Source organism: Galendromus occidentalis, unplaced genomic scaffold (assembly GCF_000255335.2).
Source record: "Galendromus occidentalis unplaced genomic scaffold, Mocc_1.1 scf7180000076318, whole genome shotgun sequence".
Classification (NCBI taxonomy): Eukaryota; Metazoa; Arthropoda; class Arachnida; order Mesostigmata; family Phytoseiidae; genus Galendromus; species Galendromus occidentalis.
This window is the reverse complement of record NW_003804307.1, coordinates 37312-64001: the sequence shown is the minus strand read 5'-3', so window position 1 is coordinate 64001 and position 26690 is coordinate 37312. Positions and strand designations below refer to the sequence as shown.

At 50.9% G+C, this 26690-nt stretch overlaps 2 protein-coding genes across 2 annotated transcripts in view; both read left to right on the top strand.

Annotated features, from left to right (window-relative positions):
- The first annotated feature begins 232 nt into the window (after positions 1 to 232).
- Ets98B (DNA-binding protein Ets98B) lies at positions 233 to 2603 on the top strand. Its single transcript, XM_029113102.1, has 7 exons — positions 233 to 403; positions 601 to 843; positions 1377 to 1480; positions 1646 to 1772; positions 1856 to 2011; positions 2124 to 2363; positions 2509 to 2603. The coding sequence occupies exons 1-7, from the start codon at positions 340 to 342 to the stop codon at positions 2601 to 2603; spliced, it is 1029 nt and encodes a 342-aa protein (XP_028968935.1). The 5' UTR covers positions 233 to 339.
- A 3661-nt stretch (positions 2604 to 6264) lies between these two features.
- Positions 6265 to 26690, top strand: part of LOC100906191 (corticotropin-releasing factor receptor 2) — a 21837-nt gene continuing 1411 nt past the window's right edge. Inside the window, exons 1-11 of the mRNA XM_003738724.1 lie at positions 6265 to 6511; positions 15733 to 15870; positions 16533 to 16618; positions 17048 to 17163; positions 21161 to 21305; positions 21481 to 21640; positions 21765 to 21898; positions 22803 to 22885; positions 23606 to 23744; positions 24337 to 24378; positions 24524 to 24682. Of these exons, the coding sequence (XP_003738772.1) occupies positions 6355 to 6511; positions 15733 to 15870; positions 16533 to 16618; positions 17048 to 17163; positions 21161 to 21305; positions 21481 to 21640; positions 21765 to 21898; positions 22803 to 22885; positions 23606 to 23744; positions 24337 to 24378; positions 24524 to 24682 (1359 nt within the window). The 5' untranslated portion in view covers positions 6265 to 6354. The remainder of the gene's footprint in view (positions 6512 to 15732; positions 15871 to 16532; positions 16619 to 17047; positions 17164 to 21160; positions 21306 to 21480; positions 21641 to 21764; positions 21899 to 22802; positions 22886 to 23605; positions 23745 to 24336; positions 24379 to 24523; positions 24683 to 26690) is intronic.

Here is a 26690-nt window from a genome sequence, read left to right as displayed (position 1 = left end):
TTTTTCGGCACGATCCGTCTCAGGGCAGCACTTTTCGATGCCGTAGACTACGATGGCTTTCCGCAGCTATTCTAGGCTCTCATCTAAGGTCGGCAGCCCGTATAAGTGCTCGTTACGATGGGACCATCAATTGACCTTTGTCCAGCGGTAGGAACCTTCAGCCTGGGTAAGGGTTCAGGGTCAAAGTTCACTCCCATCAGCTATTTATCCAAAAATCGTGTTCCTGAAAGAGTTTGTGGTGGGTTGGACGCTGGCCGCAGAGCGAGTCGCTTCGCCGACTTCCCGAACCGCTCGATATCCATTGATGATATTAAAATTGGTGGCGCGCCGTGATTGCCTATGACGAAGGTCGGTTTCTTGTGTTCACATCGGTGTAGTTCAAGTGCTAAAACTCCGGCCATAGGTGAGTGACGACGAGGGGGTTTCATTCAAATAGATTGACTATGAGGGGAATTGAACTCGAATCGAAGAACATTATCGGTGGGCAGTTCGAAAACCCCGTGATCTCCGAAAGACGTGTCGAGTCGTCCTCCTTCGGTTCAGAATCAGCTCTCGCAAAGAGTTGGGATATCTTGCTCAGGTTCTCTTTTGATGTTGCAGAAATGAAGCAGAATCTCGCCCCGCCTGACAGCTTTATGAGAAGCGAGCCGCAGAAATCCGCCGGGAGCAATTCATTAGGAACAGAACAAGATTTTCCATGGCGAATACCTGACACGGCGGGCCCAATTAATAGTTTGGAGCTTCCCTCGATGAATGACACTCTCGAACACCTAAGAGCACTCTGCCTTCAACAAGCCGCGAGCGACGTTCAAAGAGCGTGTCGGCAGCTTTGCATCTCATCAAGTATGTTCAACTGCGGTTCGACCTAAAATTGGAATTGTTTCCGAGCGGGGAAAAGTCTATGTCGGTGCGTGTCACAGCCCGTAGAGATCCTACTCCGATCCAAATCCGTGGATGATCAATTCTTTTTGAAGCGTTTTTCATTCATATAACGACGCATAGGAATCTTTTTGCGCTGAGCCTCATCGATTCCTGTCCCGTGGTCGATCCTTAGCCCGACTTCTCATAAGAATTTCCGAATCCGAGGCTGTATCTCTACTCGACGCTTTTGCGTTCTGAGCTGACATTTATAGGTCTCGATTGCATTGGGGAAGAGCCCAATGCTGAATTTCAATTATACTTTCGCTACTGAGTGCCTTCGAGATCCACAGGGATCGGGGGTCGATTCTTTTCTGCTGGGTTTCATCCGCATGTTGGTCGTACGGAAACCGATATATTCCGAGAAGAGGAAGGGGACTGCCCTAAATCTTAATATTAAATTGCGCATGTTCCGTGTTAAATATGCGGTCACTAGATCAGTTTTCCTTTCGATTCAGATCCGCACGATTGGAATACTATCGATGTACAGAACTGGTTGCAGTGGCTCTCGAACGAGCGCAAGATAGACAAATGTTGGAAGACCCTCGACTTTCTCATGAAGGTAGGCTGCGTGAAGGTGAAAGAAATCAGGCTCCTTTTCCGGGAACAATTGGGCAGGAGTCCATCCTCGAATCGGCTTATGCAACCGGCGAAGCCGTCGTAGTACAGTGATTAGGTAGGAACCCCCTCTCGATCCTAAAAATACTTTTGCTCTCGCTCCTCTCAGTGCACTGGCTCACAACTGATTGGTTTCTGCGAGGATCCTCGGAGATGGATCGATTTGATGGACTTGCAGTCGGTTCATCTTCTGGTCATGGACAAGATCGCTGCCAACTTAGACATTTGGAGATCGGGTGAGTCATTTTTGCGGCTCTGGAGAAAATCGGGCGTCCACCGGAGCGCGCTGAAAGAAGAAATGTATCTGATGAATTCTCAGGGACCCAGTGCGCACATTTCCACGTGACGGGGAATCCAGATCCGAAATTGTGGGATACAATGATCCCCACGCATCACGACCTGACGATCTCGCCTGAGGTTGTTTACTACAATAATCGACGGCCGTCTTCATCTGCCTGTTCCGAGGAGAGCGACGGTGAGTTCACATCTCCAGCTCCCAGCGATGAAGGTCTCTTTCATGGGTTTGGAGATGGTCGTCGCGTATATTAATATCTCCGCCGTGGCTAAAATCGTGCTTCGCTCAACAGAAGATTCTTCGAAACCGATGCCAGGATCTTCAGGGCATCAGATTCACTTGTGGCAGTTCCTCCGACAACTTTTATCGAGTCCGCAACATCAGGATTGCATTCGATGGATCGACAAAGCGAAAAATATTTTCAAAATTGAGAATTCGGTGCGAGTCGCGAAGCTCTGGGGTCAGAGAAAGAATAGACCTGCAATGAACTACGACAAACTCTCGAGATCCATCAGGCAGTACTATCGGAAAGGTGAGCCTCGGGTCTTCCTCACACAGGTTTTTTGTCCGCCCCACGATCTTTATTGTATTGATTGTAGCTGGAGATCTCGACCAAGACGCCGAGATCAGTTTCGACTGCGAAGACTTAGAGACAATGGAAAACCTTATGACTTCAGGAATCATCAGGAAAACGGAGCAAGCCCAGCGCTTGGTGTACCAATTCTGTGGACCCCTGGATATTGAGAAAGCGCAGGACTTCTACTCGACATAATCGACGTCTGCCAAACTTATTTATTCCTCGAAAGTGAAACAGGGCTCCATTGGCTCAGCCCCGCTCAAATCAATCTGTAGCTGCGTTGTAGTAGCGATTTGTTTTCTCGAATACATTTCAAAGAAATTCACCTTGGATTTTCTTTGTTTTTCCGGGACGAGGCGGGCCGCCCGAGAGGAAGCGCAGCCAAGCTTTGTACACTAACGTCTATATTTGAACTCCTGTCGCTCCGGTAGACTCAGTCGAACATGCGAGGAAAGGTATGCCAATCGAAGCAAGCGGAATCTGAATGCAATAAGAGCCGTCGAGGGCATGGAAACACCGCCGTGGCCCTCTATCGATCCGGGCTCGGAAACAGATACTCTATGTATGTACACAGGACCTGTTTCGTTCGTTCTCGCTGTCGCACAGCCGCAGCGTCCGTCGAAAAATTGCATAATGTAATACTGCTGAAAAGGGAGGATGGGAGAGATCTGAAATCGAATTTCGCGATTGAATGAATCAGATACGGTGTCCATAGAAATGAGATGCGACGCTAGCGAACCCAGGAATAACCCTCATCGAAACGAGAGAACGTACTACACTGGCGTGGCGAGGAGATGGTTGCTGACGAAACTTCGCAGTAAGACAGAATCGAGACTCCGCATCGATGAGCACTCCCCACATTCTCTTCCAGTTCGAATGGCGCTCCCGTGCTGCTCGAGCTCTGCGAGAGACAGAAACGACACAACACGGTAACAAGGACGCCGACGTTCACTCCCGACTGTCAGAATTGATCGAAGACCGGACTCCCATTCCGCGCATGCGCGACATTCCGAGGGAATCAAATTAGGTATGTCGAATTGGGTGACTGAGTGTATGTTGGTTATTCCCCGTTGCGAGCTCGCGACTCACGCGGAGGAGATACAGCTCCGGGAGCCTCACTCGAAAGACGAGGCCGTTGCAGCGGCATCTCGCCTCGGCTCTCGATTCCTGCAGGCTCCCGAGTGTTCCGCATGGCAGCTGCTCTTTCAGAATGTTTGTCAATTCCTGCGGTTCGAAGTAACAGAGCGTGGAATGTGGGAACAGGCCTCGAGCTTACAGAACGGTCAAGGCTCCTGGCACACGGAAGGCAGACCAGGAAGCCTCTTCTCATTCTCCGCTTGCCAGGCGCTGAATCGCTCGACTGTTTTTTTATGAACTAGTCGAGGGCCGGGAGTTTTGTGTTAGTGCCCGCTTTCAGCTCGACGACAATGCATCGTCAATGCAGGATAGAAATTGGGCACCCTGCCTCGGAAAATCGTATGGTTGGCGCTTCTTAGCAAGAAGGAATTACTGGAAAATCCCTTTCTTCTGTTCGGGAAGGGGGAAGGCTCCTCGTCCCAACCGCCCGACCGACCAGGGGGAGTTTTTCCTTTGCCGCGAATCGCTCTAGTCACGGATCCACGCAGGTCGAGAAGCCTGCGGGGGTACTTCCAGAGAAATCAGTCAAATCCTTGAACGCCAAGAATGAAGCCATATTCCATTCGAGCGTCGATCTCAGTTCCGGAGCTGTGCCCCCACCGGCACGAACTCAGGTTTATAGCCGAGCCACACTCTCCAAGCAGCGCCTCGAGAGTCTGCGCTCAATTCGATAACGCGCTCAAATCAACTATGCGCTCAAATCGACTATGCGCTCAAATCAACTATGCGCTCAAATCAACTATGCGCTCAAATCCATTTCGCTCAGATCCATTTCGCTCAAATCCATTTCGCTCGAATCAATTTCGCGCAAATCATTTGCGCTCAAATCAATTTCGCTCAAATCAATCGCGCTCAGATCAATTGCGCCTAGATCAATCATGAGCTCAGATCAATTATGCGCTCAGATTGATTTTGCGCTCAAATCGATCATGCGCTCAGATCAATCCGCGCTTAAATAACCATGAACCGTTGGAATCTGGTAGCCTTGGAGCTTCTTCCCTGACCTCGGAACTCGGCGAGCCGTCACCATTCTCGATTGCAGCATTATTCCGGGGAGAAAGCTCCAAATCAAGCTTCGAAACGACTTATAAAGTTCGATCGTCGCTCGTTCCTGCATTAGCGCACTGAGCGGCTCTAATAGTTTCCCTCTTCGGTGAATTTCTCGTTGGAGCCGGCAGGCTGCGGAGAGTTTCACTGCGGAGAGCCGGTATAGCGGGTTCCATCTGAATGTTAACATTCAACGCTGATTTTACTTCTCCAAGAGGGTGCTTATCTCATGACATCATGCCTACACGCTTCAGCCGGGAAAATGATGGGCGGGTGCAGAAACGCTTCGATATGGGACCCTCTCCCAGGCATAGGGAGCCGAAACCACAAGCGCTGGAACTCGGAATGAGGTATGCCTTATCGCTACGACGACTCGAGCAAGCACTCGCGGAATTCGAGGAAAGCCGCTCCATCAGCACCAGCCTAACATTTGAATCAAGAAAGCAAGTCGCTGAAACGAGCAGTGCTCCCGGAGTTGGCCTCGAATGCAATAAAGTGCGCTAAACGTTCCCTTCAGACTGCGCGCTGAAGAGTTCCTCCCGACGAGCAGTGCGTGGGGCGGCTGCAGCTCGTGGTTCGAGGAAGGTGTGTGCAGGCAGAGATTAGGACGTCCCGAAGACGTTCGAAGGCTCAGGCTGCGGGGAGGTCACTCAACGGGGCTTTGGATCTCATGCGGGGAGAGCTGGATATTCTTCTCTCGGATGTATCGGGAGAACGAGGGAGAACACTACGACGCGACGCGACGAGGGAATTATCTGTACCTTCGACGATGGATGTCAGTTCTCACATATAGAACGCGTTTCGACTCTGATTCGTCAGTCACAGCTGTCGGGTTGGAATGGAACAGAATTAGCATTTAGAGAGGAAGTTTTGGAGGCGTACGGCTGGAGTGTTCAAGAAAAATTTGTCTCGTTGTCTCACTTGAGAACCCCAAATGAGGTTGACCGACGGGCAACAATCCTGGAAGACTGAAAGAATGAGTCATCATTCATCATTGAGCATTCAATCGGAATGCGGCCTTCGATTACGACCGGTGGCGCCACAGATCTTCCTTTGAGAGCGATTATATGAATGAAATATTCATCAGTTGTAATTATTATTACGATGTGGATGATCATGATTGCCGATTCTAATGTCGTATTCTGATGAACTAGCCGTCCCGCATTGGAGAGCCGCCGTGAACAGGCTCTCAGCCACAGAAAGAACCGCTCAAGGGAGAAAGTTTTTCTCCAACGAACTCGCACATTCCTCGAGGCGTTCAGAACGAACGAAGATCCATTCTCAAGTCCGAAGGTGTGGAAAGTGGATGATCAATTGCGATATCCGCGAAAAAGGAAGAGCAAATCTCATTCAGGTCCCGGAAGCATGTCTCACAGTGATCGAACGACACTCAGCGCCGTCCTTCAACTCCTCCCCATAAAATCATTGAGATGATGGAAAGAGGCACACTCGGCAAAACATCGGCTCCATGCCAAGGCTCCGAGAAGTCGCTATGGATGCGGAATGGAACGGTGCCAATTCCCCGGAATTCAGAGGAAAAAATTATCGGCTGCCCACACATGTGGACTCAAATCTCACTTCCACGGGGTTCAGCGAAGGTCCGACGAGGGCGCTCGCAGAGTTTCCGGAAAGGGCTGGTGGAGAGGTGTTCGGGGAACTCCACGAAAACTTCATTCATTTACTTGAGTTTGGCGCGAATATGAGCTGATTCTTGGGTGTGCAAACAAGCCGAGTTTGAGAAAAGTTCTGTGCTTCCGTCGCGATGAAGACATTGACTCCGACTCCTAATGAAACAGTGGAGAACATTGTGCCAACAACAATAGATACGTTGATTGCCTCCAGCCTGGAGTTTGACGAGCGCTTTTCATATATGACAAAGGAAGAATGTGGAATTGCTCTCGACTTTTGGAAACAAAAGGGTGCGTACAGTGATTATCGAGCTTCAGAAATTCCATGAGAAGCGACACGCGGAGGGCCCTCATAAAATTGTCAGGAGCCAGAACGCCGGAGGCAAGACGAGTCGGTCCGAATGCCCTACCACCTCTGCTCAAGCGGTAAATTAGAGTTTTCGTTTCCGGAGGATTTCCGCGGGAAGCGGTGATCCCTACGTCGACTCGGCGCGGAGCTTTGTCGTCATTCTCGAAATCTCCAATCCCATCCCTCTCCGGAGTCCTCCGATGGATTAAACTCGACGACAATCATAGATCCTCTATGATGCTTCCTGATCATCCGATCCGTGAGCCGTCCAATATCGCCGGGCATATCTATCTGCCCTCACAGCTGAGGAAGTCGGAAGATACCCGTTCGAAAGCCGAGAGGCGATTCTTAGTTCAGCGGCTTCGGTCCGCGGCGCTTTGGCTGAGCTCCGGTGCTTGCTCCTCCTTCCTTAATCTATTCGTCTCCTAAGTCTCGCTAGCATTCAATTCAGTAATGAGATTCGACGCTGATGCTCGCAGCACCTTGCAATCAAAACTCAGAAGCCTGATGTATAGCGTTTTCTAATTTAGAACAAACGAGATCTGGACCAGGTTCTTGAACAGCTGGGCATGGCGAGGAAAGAAGTTATCAGGGCTGGCATCCTCAGACCTTGGATCCTATCCCGGTAAATTAGACCTTGCCATCAACGACAGGCGCGGCTTCCAGAAGAGGATCCGGTCGGAAATGTCAACGAGGACCGGCGGTGACCACACTATTCCCGGGATGGCGAATCACTGCTCGGAACGTCGAACTTCGAGAGACGAAGATTGCCTCAGGAAACGGGACCGGGGACTCGCGTCTGGCTCTCGTTCTCGAGTTCGTCAACACGGGAAGTCTCTTCCCGTAACTTGAATCCGAAGCCTTATGTCAAATGTTCTCCTAATATCGAAGCGTCTCATTGTTGCTTGAAAGAAACGTGCGGGGCGGATTCTCGCATCGAAGCAACTTAGAGCTCCTGATGCGAGTCTCACAGTCCCTGTAGAGTATAGCAATGGTCACGGCGACAAAGAGGAGGCGAACAAAAACTCGAGACACAGTCCCGGTGGTATTCTATGGAATCAAGCTTGAAAATTCTCGGAATCGTGAGCAGAGCCTCACCAATCTATAGAGTTTCGATATGAGTGGATATTTTTCTCCCGGAAAAGGATAATGTCCGCGCCCATATCTGGACGAGAAGCGAACATAGAAAGCGGGAACGTTCCATGTTTTCGGCCCGCTTCATAGGATTGATCCGACTCTCAAACAATTTTTCCGATTAGAATTTTTGGAAGGAACTCTGATTCTTCAAAGACAATTCGCCCGGGAGAAAATCTCCGATCCTGCCCTTGGTTCACGCCCGTGCCGTCGATGTCCCGTAGCCGAGTTCGGGGAAAATGGCGGGAAAAAATCAATCCCCGGTCGGAATAAGCGCTACTCCCCCGCAAATCCCGCAACCGGTCATTTTCTCGAAAAATCGAGGAAGCGGACAAAAATGGACAGAATAATCCCTGTCCTCCTATATCGCAACTCTATCGATGTACCATCGAAGAGTACCCCCTAAGCGTGATTTCGCAGCTCGTTTCCAGCCCAGATCAGAGACGGCTGAGTGGGCTCATGAGCGAGCCGCGTCCTATAAGAAGCCGACTTGTCGGTCCGCGACGTCAGTGGTTGCATTTCGAGTTGAGATTATCAAGAACTGTGATGGCTCAATCGATGGCGAAAGCTCGCTGGACGCGATCCACTGCCCTCGACCCGCCCTGCCGGTCTTCGAGGCTGCCGCGTGGTCCCCATGTCCGAATCGGCGATCTTTCCAGTACCTCCATTCACATTTCCGCTCTTCGTCGCTTTTGCAAACTCCCGCGTCTTATTTTAAAGGCGACCGTCGAGGATTCCAACCCAATTTGAACCGTACATGACGGCAGTATCGTCGATTGAGTGTCTGAGTGAGCACCTGCCACAGGAGACACGCTCTTCCTTTGAGTGGCTGCGGTCAATCGAACGGTGTCGGTGGCTCGGAACGGCGAGGATGGTCTAAACGGCGCTTATCTTGAGAGGATTTAGAGATTCGAATGCCTCTTCGAGCGGATTTGAGTTGCTCGGATTCCCCGGACGGAGTGCTCCGCGAGAATACACCTTGCTTTTAACTACGGGGATTCGGCTGCCGCGAGACTCCCGTGCTGTCTTTTTCTCCCGACTCAGTTTCCTGTCAGAATGTCGGCCCTCCACCGAAACGCCCGTAGATCTGACGTCTAATTTCCTCGGCAAGAGATGGCGTTGATATTGTTTCCGTGTCCTGAAGATACACGACCGAATTCCTGTTGAGCGACTATTCAAGCGAGAAATTCGTGCTGATCGCGCACATGCCCTGTTTGCACAGAACCTCATAAAGCTGCTCAAGTTGTCCTTTTCTGCACGCTTTATTTGCTCTTCGGCTGCCGTGACGGCGATTTTACTTGTCGCGGAGCCGCCAACTATGTTCAAAATCGTAACGCTGACCCTCTGCGACCCAACAATGATAGGAAGAGCAGAATAAAGCATTGGCGGCGTTTATGGGGACTGCGAGACAAGGCCCGTCGGGGGGACAAACCGAGGTCAAGATAAGCAGGACTTCTCTCGTCCCTGATGGCTCCGGAGCACGAGGGAATCGGCAAGGTCCCGATAATCGAGAAGGAGAAGAGCAAAACCCACGAGGGGCCTCCAATTCATTGCTTCTGTTGGAAACTCCCAATGCACATCAGGACTCGATGGCTTCGGACGAATTCAGATTATCCTGTCACTATCATGCCCCTGTGACGGAGTATTCAAACTACCGCGGCATCCGGGCAGTCAAGTGGATAGAAGGAAATTTTATCTCGACTCACGACAGCGAAAAGACGAGCGCGTCCGACGACCTGATTCGAGGCACGCGATAGCTGCGAGCTTTGAGAGCTGCGGCGTCCGTCGATAAGGCTCTCTAAAGGATCAGAAGGTTTTTCATGAATCGTTCCTGTTTCCTCCCGAAGTTCCATCGGAAGCCGGCGAGCGTTTTGCTGAAGAGCTCAGACCCGGCTCCTGAGATTGGAATACTTGCGTCCCTGCAGGGAACTCCGGCGAGATGTCCATACAATCGATCATTTGCTTGGGCTTTGTGCTGATATCGTCGAAGTATCGCTCGAGGCATCGGTCGTAGTGGTCGTAGATTATGCAAACTGAGTGACTAAAAATAGAAGAGATTCGGCATGGCGGTATGGAAAGCACTGCGGCGGCAACTGGCGAATATCGGCGCGATTTGTCTGCGACGGACTCTCCAGCTAGCAGGTCAAAAGCCAGATCAGTAAGCGACGCCGACGCACTGCTGGCTCTTGCCCGGTCTCTCTCGAGCGTCAGGTACTGGGATGCAATGCTTGATATCGCTCCCCACGGTTGAATTAATGAAAGCATGAGAAGCATCGATGCCACGGGATACTGATCAGAAATCCAGCGTATAGTTCACCGTCCCGTCTATAGGTGACGTCCGGCCAGGCTAATCTGATTGGGTTGCGTCAGGCAGACACTTGGTCTGTCATGCACCGAATCTCTTTTGGTTCCACAGCTCCAGGCAAATCCTGAAATCATGCGTTTTCCTCCTGGAGGCCAGCCCTGATTATCTGACGAACAGGTGTCTGACGATGGGCTTCAAGCCACAAGGATTCTCGGTCCTCCGCGTCGCGCCCATCACCGACAAACCATTCAGCATCCAAATCGAAAAATTATCGTATCAGGACTCGGAGGGCAAATGGACTGGTGCGGTGGACCGAGAGCTCGTCTGAGGCGAGGAGGTGAGGCTCTGGCCTCTAACAGATCTACCTTCCGTCGTGTAGGAAAAGACAGCGGGCCATCGTTCTTGCCCTCGAACCTTCCCGAAACTCAGTTTCGCTCCCAAGAAACAATCCTCTCGGCGCACCTGATCGATCGGAATTTTCCGAGAGAAACGATCTTGTGAATAAACTGAGGGAGTTTTCGATAGGGCCAAGATTCGCTCATTACCCCGTCCAAATCGTGGGGATTTCCCGGGGAGCGGCGTCCATCTCGAGAACAAGCATCCGATGAGCAATTTTCGAGTTTCGCTGAACGAGCGCGCCACGATCGAAGTGCGGGGGTCGCGATACGTAAACGTTTGCGCATCCCATCAGGGCAGTTTAGAACATCGTTCTCCTCACGTGTTATCTCGAAATTAATAAGAGTTTCGGGAGTTTTGTCCGCATCAGTGAGTTCCTTCCGAACGATGCGAGACCATTAAATACGCTAGCAGCCATGAGTTATCGTTATCAGCATTCACCAGCGCATATGCAAGATTTATGCTCAGAATGCTCTCCAGGGATTCATAGGCCGTGAAATCCTCATGTCACACGCCGAGATTGGCCGAAGAATGGCACGCACAAATCTCCGGGATTTTTCGCAGCGCTTGCAGCCCCACGAGGACTTCTAGATCTTAGAGAAACTTCGTAGGTCTGATGCTCTTCCTGAGATTCTCCAAGTTTCGACGCAATTAGTCTTCTGAGGTCATATCCGGGGTATACGCTGTATACTTTTGTGCATTTCCCTGCCCTCCGCAGAATAAGAATCTCTGTTGGTTAAGGAAGCTCGCAAGTATAATCGTTGGGGTATTTCCGCGTCAAGCTTTGCGGAGTATCGTGGGACAGCTCGAAATCCCCATGGGACCTTGTAGCGAACGCACAGCTTCATTCCTATCCGCGGTTAGTTCCTTTGACCCTGAGTGAAGGGTCGAACTTGTTAGTACATATTTGCAGATGCCGCTTATGTACACTGGTAGAGAGAGACATCTTTCAACTCCTCGAGACTTCATCAGGAGTCATTCGCGTCCGATAGACATCTGACGAAGGCTCAGACTCCGTTTGACACAGAAGTCTCAAGCCCGACGAAGTCCACACACCACACGGAAGATAGACTCACACACTCATATATTGCTTGAGGGCCGGTCACGTAGAGGATGGTTCTCTCCATTATTTCCAGTCTTTATAGCGACGAGTGCCCTGCGCATCCCGTCGGATCAGTAGCGTGCCAAAGGGGGGGGGGCAGGGGCCAAGGCCCCCGTCGAGATCTCCTTCTGGTCTATAGAGTTCCATGTTGAGGCACATCATCATCGGTAGTTAGCCCCTACCAAGACGGTGGCCTTGCCCCCCCAAAAAAATTCTTGGGCACGCGCCTGCGTCGGATGAATGAGCCTGCGGTCGCACAACAGATTTTTCAACAAACACGATTTTTCCTCCAACGGATTATCATTCCACATCAGGCCTCTCCCGAGTATTTGGGACATAATATATACAGGACCCGACGCTAAATTCGCATTTGAATCATTCCCTTCCATCTGGGGGAATCTGGTATTGTGCGAGGAAGTCGGGGGCTCCAGGGACACGACATCGATTCTCAAAGCTAAGGGAAAACTTTCACCTCGTTCCGCTACGCTAACCTGCATGGCGGTTGATAGCGACGTTCCTTTCTCGATAGGCGTTCGCCCTCCGCTCGTGGATGGCAATCAATGTCGCCTAGAAGTGGAAGAGACGGCTAAGTACAACAGAAAAAAAACGCTATTTTCTGCCTGGAGGGGCTTCTTGTCGGAGTCGTTCTCTGCGAAATTCTGCTGCGACGTCTTCGCCGCCCTCGGTTTATGACAGTTCTCGCCCGCGTTGGCTTTTCCCTCCTATTTATAGCGACAGCGGGCTCTAAAACACGACCATTCAGCGCGGGATGGCTTGTATGCTCGAATCAATTATCTTAACAGAGCTCGAATTAGTTTCTCTTCATTTTGAATGAGTGAGAAGATGGAGCTCATTCTGTTTACGACTACGGATCTCCAACGGATATTTTCGTGACGAATACGGTGACGACAGAAACATAAATAACATGGTGGGTAGAAAGACGGAAGGAAGGCGGAGAATAAGTCAAGGAAGGATAGGAAGGGGATTAGGCTAGGTAGAGAGGCATGCGGAAAAGAAATACGGGAAAAATACGAGACAAAGAATCGGCTGAAAGGAAGGAAGGATTGGGGTATGCCACTCCAGAGTCTAGAGGAGCGACGGGGAAAGGATCTGCTTCGCAGATGCCTGAATGCTTGGGCCCTATGGATGAGAGCTGGATAAGCTCGAGTCTAGTTTTCTTGTCTTTTCTCTCTTTCAGAGAGATTAGATTCTGATAAGCCGAGATTTGATGCAAAATAGCTTTCAGACTGTTGAGGGAGGGAGCTCAGCAGAGTCTCCTTTTGGGACTGCGGCGCGAAGCCGGATGTCGGTCTGAAACAATTATTATTCTCATCATCAATCTCCAAGAAGAAAAACTTGGTCAACCCTCATGCTGTGTTCCGAAGGAGAGTCGTCGTTTGGGATGAGTTGGAAAACATCATTGGGAAGGAGTGAGGCCGGAGATCAATGAAACATCGAGCGGACCGAAGGGAAGATGATTCCCGCCTAGTTTCTACGTCGGAATTCCGCTCATAATATCGTGAGGGAAGTTGCATCATGTTTTCATAATCGTATCCGCTGAGTTTCTAGGTTGTATGAGTTGTCGTGGGGCAGAGATGTTGCAAAAGGCTGAGATTAGATTCCCATCATGATTTTCGGCATGCAGGTTGCCAAATGGAATGATGAATCACCACTGCTGCGAGATCGATTCGACGCTAGGAATCCTCCGACCTCCGGCGCACTCCTGGATGGAGTACGGCGGAGAATTTCGTGACAGCAGAATTCATCCTTGAATGGAGTCGCTACAAACCCGAGTCACTATTCGCAATATGACCCTCGTTTCGGTCTGCCAGGAGGGCTGTTTCGAGCTTACATCTGTCATTGATGATGCTTCGTCTACACAGGAAAAAGTGGGCATACTGAATGAGCTCTGAGCGCGTCTTCAGATCAATGAGTCCGCTCACCCAAGCTCGGGTCTCGTGGCATCGAGGAGTCTCCGGGAGAGTGGGTGGGCGTGATCAATGAGCATGATTATACTTTTCCGCTCAAATCATTGGAGGAGGATAGTTGCAGAGCTACTCGATCCGGAAAGTCATCTCATGCCGCGACCTGTATATCTTGTCTGGAAACAAATTATCTCGCCCAGCGTGATACAATGTCATCTGCGGATCGGTATGGCGAGCGGACGACATTCGATCCATCCGCACACTGCCGAAGGGACCCCATTCCTCTCCCTCCCTGTGGGAGAGCAGACGATTCATCTAATCCCTCTCGACGTCGGCGTTCGTGTTCCGCCATCACAATTGACCAAGAGTTCCCCCTACACATCCGAGACGAAGCTTGCCTGCTGCCATGCAGACAAATCGAGCAACGTCACTACATATATAATGGTGGGAACGGAAACATATTTCCCGTCTGCACTCTCCCTCAAGTCCGGTGCGCATCAAATCCCAAGGCCTCGACGTCTCTCGCCGGAAGATGGCAAACAGTTACTTGGACTGACGTTGGAGAGATCACCAGGGATGATCCTGTGACCTGTGACTATCGCTGGAATTATCTCGCGTTTTCGGGGACGCTGGCCGAGAAACACCGCCGCAAAAGCGGTCGAGCCTCGCCGTTGCCATTGATTCGGAGAGGAAGCTCGGCCCGCTCAGTTCTGGCGGGATCGGGAAAGCTCGCTGCGAATATAAATCGGACATACCTACGAGCATTGGGATTTTTGAAAGCACAAGTTACAAAACGACGAGCTTGGGAATGATTCACCGCGTCGTAACTGCGGGCACGAATCGCGGTGCAATCAAGCGCTCGTCATCCCGGGACCGCAACCGCTAATCTTTCGACGAAGCATCGTGCTGTCTTCCAGAATCTCGCGTGTCCTGATGTGGTCCACGGAATGATGGAGTAGCTTAAGTGTTCACGTGAATGAAGAATCACTCCACCCTGTGAGCTTTCTGCCCGCTAGGAATGTGGACTGCAGAGACCTGTCGCCGTCTGGTTAGTGTCATGGGGCCTGCCCGGGATTTCTTTCGTGGAATTATCTTATACGCGATACGCGACTCATAGCCAGAGGCATGGCGCAAGAAGGGGAGTCGCGCCTTATTGAATTACAAGCGGAGGACGCATGAGCAGAAGCTCTTTTTATTAGGGTTTTCGCTCGGGTCTAGGCGGATCGAGTCCACATGTGCGATTTCACCCGGACCTTTTTGTGTCGCGTAGTCTGGAACCCGAATTGCTCGCGGCTCTGAGTACACACTCTCCAAGTCAGAGCACGAGCACAGCATGCGAATGTCCCTGCAGCGAGTCAATTCTAAAACGCTCGTGTTTCTCTATTCTATGGGCAAGCGCCATGATCTCCCATGGACGGGGCGAAGAATTACGTAATTTTTCTGATGAAGTCTGAAGGGCCTTTCATCAATGAATGGACTTATTCTTCTCGTTTCCTGTCTAAATTAGGCGAAAACGAGTCGGATTTTCCAAAGAATTCGTGCGCAAGCCAAGCATGGGCCGCTGCCGACGAGAGAACTTAGGACAGCCGCCATCAGATAGTGCTCGATTGATCACCATATGGAAAGGACAGACACCCCAATATTTCGGACGTGACGAATCGTCTAATTCCAGAGGGACGCCTCTCTTAGGAGTATCCAGGCTTATCGGACCATGGGCTTTCGCGGTTTCGCTCTGATGGTTCTGACTCTCCTCGGAATGTTTCCGGCTATGAAAGGTCAACGCTGAGTTCTCCTCGCCGGAGGAATCGGGACGTTATTGATCCTGAGTTTCCGGTCGATGCTGAGCTGTTGACTCGAGGCCTGATAGGCCATCTGAGCCACTCGTAATTGGCACACCGGATGCTCAACCTTCGCCCCACCTCTACCGGGTGTCTGGCTAGTCTGGACAGGTTCTAGAGTGAGCTCTCCGTGGTCAAATCCCCGTTTCTATTTTCGTGCCCTCATCCATCCCTATGCTCCGAAAGAAGTGAGCCAAATGCAGCCAAGTGGAACGAACTCAGCTCCGCCCGAGTCAAGATCCAGCCTGGAGACATCAGTGAGTCTGAATGAGTCTCAGGCTGAAATTCTCAGCACCCGCGCTGTGCCTTTAGCCGAGCTGAATATCCCGCACGAACATTCGCCCCGAGGAACCTTCGAAACTTTCTGTTGGGAGGAGAGCCAACCGAGCCAATTGACTTCCCATCGCGATGTTCACGACTCATTGATGAGGCGATCTCAAAACGAAATTCTCTCTAATTACAGGATCATTGATGACACGCTGGTGTCCCATAGTCTGGGACGGAATTTCATGCTGGCCGCCCGCTCAGAACGGCAGCACGGCCGCCAAATCATGCAACTCGATCTTCCATACCTTCGGGCCGGCGATCGAAGAACACCCAGGTAGGTGCGAATTCCCGCGCCGATGACCGCCACTCCCTAGATGTGAGATCCCCCTGCTCAGCTTACCCAAAACAGTTGGTGTTGGGTATACTTCATCCTCCCCAGTGCACCTTTCTCGGGGGAGATCCTGGCTTGAGACTCTCGGCTCGACCTTTGCCCGTCAGTGAGGGGAATCAGCCAATCAGAACCTCGTACATTATTGAGAATCGGGAAATCATTTGCGACTTGCGACCCGCTATTCTAGTTTCGCCGGCGTCACTCGCTCTCATACCGATCGATTCCCATTTGGCTTGGACCTTGCTTGGACCCCTTGGAATTGTGGGGGAGAACCCGGGTCATGGTCGGGGTTGCCATGCGATGTTTTTCATGTCTTCGCAGAAGCCCTGATTGGAAACCCGTGGACCGAGGTCGAGATTGATGGGCAGTCTGATGTATGGAAACCTCGCCAGGTTGAGGATCCCCCGATACCACAAGGGGCAAGAAAAACTTTTCTCTGCTCATCTTTTCTATTCTCCCACATCGCGAAAGTTCCGCGGGATTTCCGTCGTCGTCCTGCACCACAGAGCTATATTTACAATGAGCCGTGCATGCAGGAGTTCGGGAATCCCCTCTGTCCCTTCCAGGTCCATGTTCAAAATTCTCTAAATGATCGATCATTCCAGACGCACTTGCCTACAAGAGCTGCGGACCCGGAGGTACATGGCTGGACTCTCAAACAAATTACAACGCGTGCGTGGCGCTGTTGAACGTAAGTGGTTATTGTGGAGTTCTGCTGTGGTACCCGCGGTGAGCATATTCAGCATATTAACGGGATTCAGTTCCTCTGCTTTTTCGGGAGGGCACAGCGCTTCATACAACGAACTATTCCACAAGAATGGAGGGGAAGAAGGGGGCCGGCAGGATTCCTCCTGCTCCTTCCAAGGGGGGGATCTCCATCACGAAAATAGATCCCGATGGAGAAATGTTCGAACACGCTCCCCGGAAAAGACACTCAGATGCGTTCGTGAATTTGATGAACTGGGTTTATGGAGAAAACGAGAAGTTCCGGGATACCGAGGGGGAGTCAATCGCCGGCTTCGTCGGCGCTCCTCGGCGGAAGACATACGAGAAAAAGAGTCTGGAGGCTGGAGTGAGGATTCACTTTGGCGGCGGATTGATATTCCTTCTCTTGTCACAGCCCTCGGAAGCGGCTCCGCCGTCGGTCGCCATGACCGTCACCTGTATACTGCTCATCTTCTCATGTGTATCGCTGATATTTCTTACAGCGACAGCCTTCATTTTCACTCACTTCAGGTTAGTTCTTCTCTTATTCCTCGAATACGTCCAGACCACCGGGACACGTGAACCCAATTCGGCTGCAATCCCGTCGGAAACGCGAGAAAGTCTCTTTGAGCGTCGAGGCTGTATCAGAAACGTCATGGCTGTTCGGAATCGCTCCCGAACAACTTTGAGACAGATGAGGAGCAGCACATCCGAAGGCTTGTGGAAAGAATGGCTCTTGCGAATGCCTCGACACGCTAATCGAATCTCTCTCCAACTGGAGCGGTCTATCCGGGAGAGTTCTCGAGCACCGCAGGGCTCTGTACCCGGGAAAATTTTCGAGAATTGCGGGGCTTCTCCAGTTAGTCGGAGGAAGATTCTCTCGTTCCGCACCCGAATGCTTAGTGCCTTCTCTCCGATCCGGCGATCTGGGGACAAGGATGAGGGATGTCGGACTCGAGGGCTCGCATCGATTTCATTCATGCTCTCAGCAGGGAAGAGTCTATCGGAGAACACTCAGGCCTAACACCTACTATGAGTGTTCTTCCTCCGACATGCTCCAACAAAACCTCCCCGGCGAGGCTACATTGCTGAGTCCGACTTGTTTACTGTATTGCTACCGAAAAAGAGATTACGCCCTGGTCTCGGAACAATGCACCGAGCGAGCATCCCGCTCAGGAAATAGGGAAGGATATGAACGACGATTTTTCTCGCATTTCCATCGTCCCTCTGTACGCTCCTTCCCTCCTGCTGCTGAATCGATTCCATCCTACGCTATTCCGCAGAATTATTGAGTCAACCGAGTCGCTGGACTCATTCGTGTCTTCACGAGCTTTTTAGGATTTCCGATAATTGAGTCTTGATGAAAGCAGTTCATTACTCCGCTGCAGGGCTTGAATGGAGTCGGATATATCGATGTGGGCCTGGACATCCATAATTTGCGGAATTTCATCCCACAGCCGAAGAGTTAGCTTTAGTAGCCTTATGACACGGCGCGGTTCCCGATCAAATGGACCATTATGATCCCATTTTGGCTTCGACCCCCGGAGCTCTCTCTCGCTGTTTTATGATTTTCCATCAGGAGAACTTCGGGGTCTCCGACGAATTCATGACCTCCCTCGTCGACGTTGTCACGGGTCGGCCTTTTGAGACTACTATGGATGAAGACACTGAAGTTTCGTTTCACAGTCGTGCTTCGGAGAGGGCGTGAAAGTCCTGATTTTAAGTGAATAAAATCCCTTTCCGAGGCTTCCCGGTCGCCGATAACGACCGGCCGAGTTGCAACTTGCAGTAGTTGTTATCTCTCTTCCTTCTCTCCTACATTCGGCTGCGCCAGCAGGGTTTCACTTTTCTGGTCAAGTGATCATTATAAGGGAGCACAAAGAGATCGACGCGAAGGCTTTTAGTCACGTGCCCGCCATGATGCCAGTCACTGGCGACTGTCGTTTTCAATACGAGAATCGGACTCCGTTGGAGCCAGCTTACAAAATGAGACCCTCTTCGCAATCTTTTTCTGGAGCTTATCTTGACGCTTATGGGAATTCCCTGCATGCTCCTCTACCTATGTCCTCGATATGTGCATCCGAGGAGGGGAACCGAAAGACAGTTGTTGAGTGGTGTGGAGCAACCGGACCCATGCTCCGGCCGAAGTACACTCCGGCGATTCTTCATGCCGTGGTTCAGAGAATGAGCGGGGAGTCTGACGAGGAGACGGACAAGGACGTGAGGCAGTGTGTCGGAATTCCCCTGATGACGCCCGATGGCCGGTGCACGTTGTTCGAGCGACCAACCTTTAGGGAGATCGGGAGGCAACATGTCATGCTGGAAGAGCACCATTTTATCCGATGTGTGACATGGAAGGTACCTGTAGGGTAGGCCCATATTTCGGGAATGTAGGGAAAAGATCTGACGGAAAATCATGGAGAGCTCAATGAGTGTTCTGCCAGAATGAATACTCTTCTACGACTGGCGCCCGATTGTAGGAATATCTCCAGTCCATTTCCGGCAAAACACAGGAAGCAATCTCCCCTTCGAGGTGATACGGGATAAGCACTGATCAATTCGGTACTGTCAAAGCGGATGCGGCGGGTCAGTATCGGCTACACGCTCTCGTCGTCGTAGTAATTAATAGCGGAGCCGATCACAGGAGCGTCAGAAATCGCTAATGAGATCGTAAAGTCCGGTAATGAATAGAGGTCCCCATTTGCGATCTTTTCGCGAGTGGGTATTCTCGGTCGCTATTTTTCCACAGTTTCTCCGCAAACGAGTACATGCCCCATTCCGGATTGTCAATTTTCACAAGAAACTCTAGTGAGTGCAGAATCCGTCGAGCCTCACTTCGCTGCGAACTCTCACGAGTGCTCATTGATCCGGTTCCATTCATCTCTTCCAAGTCTATGAAAACAGGTTCCCAAGGACGAAGAGCATATTGTCTGCCTTAACGACCGATTCGAATGAGCGGAAAGACCCGGATCGTGGGTGGAGATATAAGAGTTCGCCTCAGATGCGATTTCCTCAATCCCAATTTAAATTATCATCATTGTATATGATCGTCGTGCCTTGCGAGGACGGAACGCGGTCAGGCTCGGACCCCGTGCTCGCTGTTTTCGGATCTCGCCAGTCTTTCGGTGGAATCCTGTTCCGAACTCCAACCGGTTTTATCCGATGTCCGGGCAGCGGTCGCTGTTTTGGTAACGCAGCCGTCACGGAGGCAAGCAAAGAATCGATGGTGGCTCGATGAAACAATATCCTTACTTACCACCGTAAATCGAGGAATTTCCGCGCTTCCTATGCGACGGGTTGTGGCCGCCAGTCGTCGGGGGCTTGGGCGTGAAGGGCGGGGGGTAGAAACTCGACGCTGCGCGCTGCATCGAGCGTTTCGAGTTCTTGGAATTCCGTGAAGATGGAGCGCTTTCATAAGTCCCTGCTACGAGAACCCTCCTCAAGCCTCGAGGGAAGCATACATGAATAAGTAAGCATTTGGATTTCGGAATTCGACGCGCGGAAGCAGGAAGCTCTGCAATCGAGACAATGATAAGAGATCCGGCGTTGAGGGGACCATCGCTGCTGATCGAGTCTTCCGATCTCGAGGAGATACGGGTTAGGCTGCGGCATCTCGGACCAACTGTTGCTAAGCGTCCAGTGCAGCGTGTTCATGACCGTGATCTTGTTCCTTTGGAATAGTGGTGTCTCTGGCGCTTTGTCGAACGCGCGTCCATTCCTGCGACAGGAGGCGTCAAGAGAACTCGCGGGTAGACCGCCTTCGGATAGGCGCTCGGATTTTGGTCGGAGTTCGCTGCATTTGATTCAGGCTCTTCACGGCACTCTCGTGTCCATCCCGAGGTTCAGATAGAACCCACCTGATTGATCCGAGACGGGCGCCGTTGGTGGTTTCTCGATTGACTATCCTATCGATGTTTCCTGGAATCGCACTGTGTTCTACCGCAACTTCCTGTGATTGGAAGACCAAGACCTCTAATGTAGCTGGGTAGCTGCTCGAACTTTCTCCATACGATCATTTTCAGGGCGATCAAAGCCGAAGGATCCCTCCGGAAGCTGAACCTCCGGAAGCGCTTCCGGCCCGGGTCTGACTCTGGTCGATAGATCTCACGAAATTCTCCCCCTGCCCCGAGATTGGAGGACTCAATCATTCATTCGATTACGTAGGCATCTGTCCGAGTAGTTCCATTCATAAGCGAGGCCCAGGCTCGATAGGTGTTTTCTCTCGCCGTCGCGCCCCCATCGCGTCGGCGTCGACGTAGGTGACAGCGTCTTGCGTTCTATTCTGAGAGTAACGGCGACTCATGCGGTTTTCGTAACTCACAATCAGCCGAACTCAAATCATGATCAAGAGTTATGGTTTTCTGCCGAGCGAACTTTGCGTTGGGATCAGAGAAGAGTTTTGTTCGATGCATTGAAAAAATCAACGAGGCAATCATGAGGGGCGCATCCTATGCGATAGATCGTATGGGGAAGAGGGTACAAAGTGAAACAAACTGAAGCTAAGACTGTACCCCATGTTCATTTCTAGGTCACTGCATTGCAGCCGCACCAGAGTTCACCTCAATCTGGTCGTGTCTCTGATCATAAATTCAATCATGCTAATATCTTTATCGATGTCGATCGCAATCAATAGTGGGGACGAGGAAGATGCCGGATCACTCATTCGCCAGACGGTAAATTTGATTGACGGCCTCATTCGATTTAGTACTGACCTTGATGATCACGAACGAGTTGCATGAGGACAATAATTGTTATTCTCCCGGGCACGCCCTGCTCATTCACAGGAGAAAATCTTTGGTGGATGCCTCCCGACCTTCGAAAACGCTTCTTATGTAAAAAATATTTCAGCCGTGGTTTTGCAAAACTATCCTTCTGCTCAAGATGTACTCATCGTCTTCGACAATCAACTGGATGTTCGTCGAAGGCATCCTTCTACATTCTAGGATAACCACATCTATTTTTCAAACGAAACCCCCACCCTTCAAATTATATTACTTCATAGGATGGGGTGAGAGATTTGTCCTTTCTCCGAGACCGTCTAAGGGGTTTCGCAGTGCGTTCCGGAGTAGATATTCTCAGGGAAGAATTCCCGTAAGTTTGATGCACGGACTTATCAGGAAACTTCATTCAAGGTGTTCCACTAATATTTTGCGCTCCGTGGGCTTGGGAGATGGAAAAGGAGATGGGCTCCTCCACTTGCTGGGAAGGATACGTCGATTCGCCCTGGTTGTGGCTTATAATAGCCCCGAGACTGGCCGCTGTCACCGTAAGTTGTTCCCTACTCAGTCTCAAGCGGAAGAGCAAAAAGCAGCTCCCGGGTAGCCCAAGAAGCAATGAACTGGCGCAGAGTCCGGGGAAACGCACTAGCGGGTGGTATAACCGATAGTTTCTATTTTGGGCCATCAATGTTGAGGCCCGCAGCCAGACCAAGAGTTTGAGTTCAGGTAGCGCATTGATAGTCCGCAAGCATAGCCCAGAGAGGCATTGGGTCTCAGGAAACTCTACTATTGGGGCTCCGAAGATCGGTGCGTCCTCGGATGGATTCTGAAAGGTGAAAGTGTCTGGAATTCCGTGGAGGCCCATCCGACATGAAGCTTTTTACCTGAGACGGAGGGATGCGAGGCTTGAACTGGTCAAAGTCGACCGTCACACCATCTCCTGGGGTAAGAGGGGGGAGGAGGGAGAGGAAGGCAAGTTCCGGGAACTCCAGGATCCGAAGATACTTCGAGCGGAAATTCCCAAAGTTTTTGGAAAGAGGAACAATCGATGTCGCTAGAGATTCAGACATCGACGATCGCTCACTCGTCTCGAGTTCAAAGAACTAAGGAGCGGCAACATGTGTTTACGTTTTTCTCCTCGAGCGATTTCAAGTGCACGCCTCGAACTTCCATGATCGAATTCGTTCGTCGGAATTGTTGATTCGCTTCGCCTTTACGTCTCACGCGCCCAGCCGCATCTCTGAGAACCCTCTCGGCGGGGATCCGTCGCGAGCGCGGAACACTTCGTGCTTCACAAGAACGCCGGATCTCCGCGCTCTCCCATCCTGAGAGGTCTCGAGTCGATTCATGGCGAGGATTAGTCAAGAATCCGAAGCTGAGAATGGAGAGAATGTGTGGGATGAAAAACTGTGCAAGCAATCGATTGTTCCTCTGATCGAGATTGTATTTCAGATTAACTTCATGTTCCTGGTCAACATCATCCGGATCTTGGTCACACGCGTGAAGGCCGTCTCGGCTGAGAACACTCAATTTAAGTGAGTTGGGACCTCTGTCAGTTTGAGACGAAGACGACCGGTAGAACGAGCTCGATTCCTCATTGTCGAAGAGCTCCTCCGGCGTGTCGCCGGAAAAAGATGAACTGAATAGAATCTTCATTGGCTCCGGTGATTGAGTACCTCAATCCGAATAACTTTGAATCGAGCTCTCTAACACGAATCATTGAGTCTTCGTATGTTGAATCATTGGCGCGGAACCTTCGCGGAGATGTCGTCCGCGCGTGCAATCTCCGGCCGCATGAACTGCGGTGAAGTACTTTCGATTTGATTCCGCCAAGAAGGTCTCGGAAAAGGATCGACGGACCTCGAGCTCTCGGAGCTTCCCGATCGTCTGCTTTTTAGAACCAATCGGTCAAGAACTCCACAGGAGGAGAGAAGATAAGGGGTTGAAAGAGGAGCTTCCCGAGAAAGATCGACCCCGGGGGAGGTCGAGTTCAGAAAAGATCATCGACTCGATAGAGGAACGGAGCGCTCGTTCCGAGGGTATTCCATCGGATCCGTGGAATCGGCTAGAAACTTCTCCTCCAAGGGCCCAGGATGAAATTCCGACTCCGACAGGGGTCGCAGCCGATGTTCATACCGTTTTAGGGTCTTCCTATCGTGAGCCGTGCGGAGAGGGGACCTTAAATCGTGTGTCGACTCCCAAAGGATGAAAATCAGAAGCGTTTGGGCAGTAATGTCAAATAGGTTCAATTCCAGGAAAGCGATCAAGGCGACCATCCTCCTATTTCCACTCCTGGGTCTCACGCATTTATTATTCTGCATCAACCCCCAAGAAGCGGACGTGCGTCTGAAAAACCTGTACATGCTCACCAATGCCAGTTTACAATCTTCTCAGGTAAGAGCGGCTCGAAATTGATTCATGAATGACTTGTATGGTGGGAAAATTAGCATCATTACCGAGGGCGCGAAGCAATCTTGAACGAAGAGCGGCACAGAGATTAGGTACTTTCGACTCTGGGTTTGCAAACGGAACTCTGAAACTTTGTACCGAGGACGACGGTGGACAGACCGGCCTCAAGGTCGAAGTTCATTGAGTTTTATTGACGGAATGTTGACACTACCAGCGAACGCCTCAATCATGCACTCCTGTTTGACGTCTCGCCTCGGCTTAAGGCCTCGGCCAATTTCCAAGCGATTCTCAAGGACGTCATTTCCGCTGTTTCCGATGATAATGAGATTGCTCTTTGCCCCTACATCTGCTGGAGACTCCTTGCCCGTCGCAGTATTCGGCGGGACTTCGCCGAGAAGTACATATATAAATAATATGAAGCGGTACATCGCTCTCTTTCCTGCGGTAACCCGATTACCAATACTCTCTGTCTTACTGTGAATCGCGGATGTATTCGGAATTCCGTGACGAGCCAGAGTCTGGATCATCATGAGCGGATATTTATGAATATTCTCATTGTGAATCGTACCCGTTGCAGGGGATTTTCGTCTCGGTGATCTACTGCTTCATGAATTCCGAGGTATGTAATCCGAGGTCACATAATGTGATCGAGCCTTTGCTACTGGAAAAAAAGATTGGAGGCGATCGTTCCTGATCTTCCGCCTCGGTTTCAATGAACCGGAACTGGACTCTCGAAAGAACATATTCCCTTCTTCAATTTTCAGGTTCAAGCTTGTATCCGGAACGCCTACCTGCGAGCTGTTCTCCGCCGTAATCCTAATCAGAGATCATTGCTTCGTGGGGGACAGTCGCAAACTTCTGTGTACCTCACACATTTCAGCAACAACACGAAAAACAATCGACAGACTAGAAATCAGTGGAAGGTGAGCTCAGGTGCACAAGATGATTGCGTGGGAATTCGGGAGTCTCAGGTCATTCAGCTGTACGATACACCTGCAGAAGTCGTACGCCGACAAAGTAATTCAGTGCCACCATCCGTCCCGTCTGCCGATGATTCCCGGTCGCAGGGAAGAATCCGTCTATTCCATCGAGCTCTGACAGGAATTCTTTTCGATCTTTCGCAACCCATCACAAATTGATTAGCGGCCCATCAGCGGGCGTCGAGCCTCTAATCGCTGTCGATTATGCTCTCGGCTTTCGCGCATTACTCGCTCCGCCACGGGCGAAGGCGTTCTCGCTGAAATCGAATGCAGCCGAAGAATGGGGCTCTACCGAACTTGGGGGCACTAAGAGCTAACCATCCTTCGACGATTTTCGACCGCTGACTTTTTTCGCTCGTCGCGGTTCACAGAGAAATTCCTCCGCTTTGCGGGAGGTTTCTTCCGGATCGATCAGCGCTGCAGCGATCAGCCCCTGAGCTCTCCGAGAAGACTCTGCCCTTACCCCGATTTGACATCCCGCCACGTTCCACAATTTTTCATTCCGGGTCACGTAGATTTCCGTCCGCGCTTGGTCTAGTTTCCGAATTTGACAACTCGCGATGAAGCTACCCTCTTCACGTTATGGGCAAAACCGAAGTTCCCTCACGACCCAGTATCGGGAAAGTATTCTGCTATGAATAAGCGAACTAGGCCTCCCCTCGCGCGATGGCTATGAAGACACTAAAAGAAGTTCGGCAATGACCGGTGAGGTCACGTCAACGGTAATTTGGATAAGCGCTTTTTCTCGGTCTATACGCAAATAGGAACTAGACTATTCCGCCTGCTGGTGCTCCCGGCTAGGCCGCCGAACAGGTCGAATCGTTCTTTCACATCTCAGCGCGTCGTTTTTAGCGTAGAACTACGCTATAGCCCCCGGTAACGGGCACCAACTTCAATGGGGAGTATTGGGGGGCCAAAGCTCGAAAAAATTCGAATCTCGGAGATAGCATGCGTATGTGCTGGGGCCGTCTGCTAGAGGCTTACGCCGTTTTCCTATGCGAGTCACCCGTGTAACAAACGTGTCGAGCTTACTTCTCTGAAACAGAGCGTTTGACAATGAAAATGGTGATGGCTGAATATGTCCGGCTGAGAATGAGGCACCGTTCATGCTAATCAATTCCCCCCTTATCTTGATTATTTCATAAAATACAGGCCAAGAAGTAGGCTCGTTCTCGCAGAACGTCGGAACGAAGACTCGGAGGCTGAAAAAACTGAGGGCAAGAAACCCTCAGCATACCTTGATTAGTCCTAATCAACTGTTCTGGAAACGCTATGTCCATTGATGGACCCAGAAATTCCCTGTTTCTGATTTTGAACATATATTTTGCGGAGAATCTCTCCTCCGCTAGAGATGGATCTATTTCTTCAGGATCGCCTCAGTTTTTGCTAAATTAATCGTTGAAACTTTCCTCGATTCTCCCTCCACCCTGCGATGATGTTGAAGACAACTAACACCTCCGGTTGAGGTTGTACAATGACAGCGAAAAACGATGTGCGCGCGTTCTTCATTTCATATCTCCTCTTATGAGAAGGGACTCTCGTCGTTCATTCTAGCCTTGGCTACTACATTCGTGCGTTTCCTTCCCTCATTGGTCGATGTCGATGGTCGTGGAAGGACACCGGCGGAGAACCTTCTGACTAGCAAGCTAAGGATGCCGGACTCCGTGAAGAAAAAAGAACGAGTTGCGCCTAATACATCGTCAGCCATAATCCCGACATAAGAAAACGAACAGTGTTCAGACAAGCGATAAGAAGCAGATTCCCGTAGCAAACAAGGGCGAGAAGTCGTAGTTCAGTTCAACCGAAGTGGTCCTCAGGAAATCACCTGTCAGGCAGGACGCAACGTGGTGCTTAGAGAATCTAGCCACGGCGGGCCGTACGGCTTAGCGGACGATTGGGAGGGAGTGGTTCACCCAACGATAAACTTTTTAGACGGTGCTGTCGTCCTTTC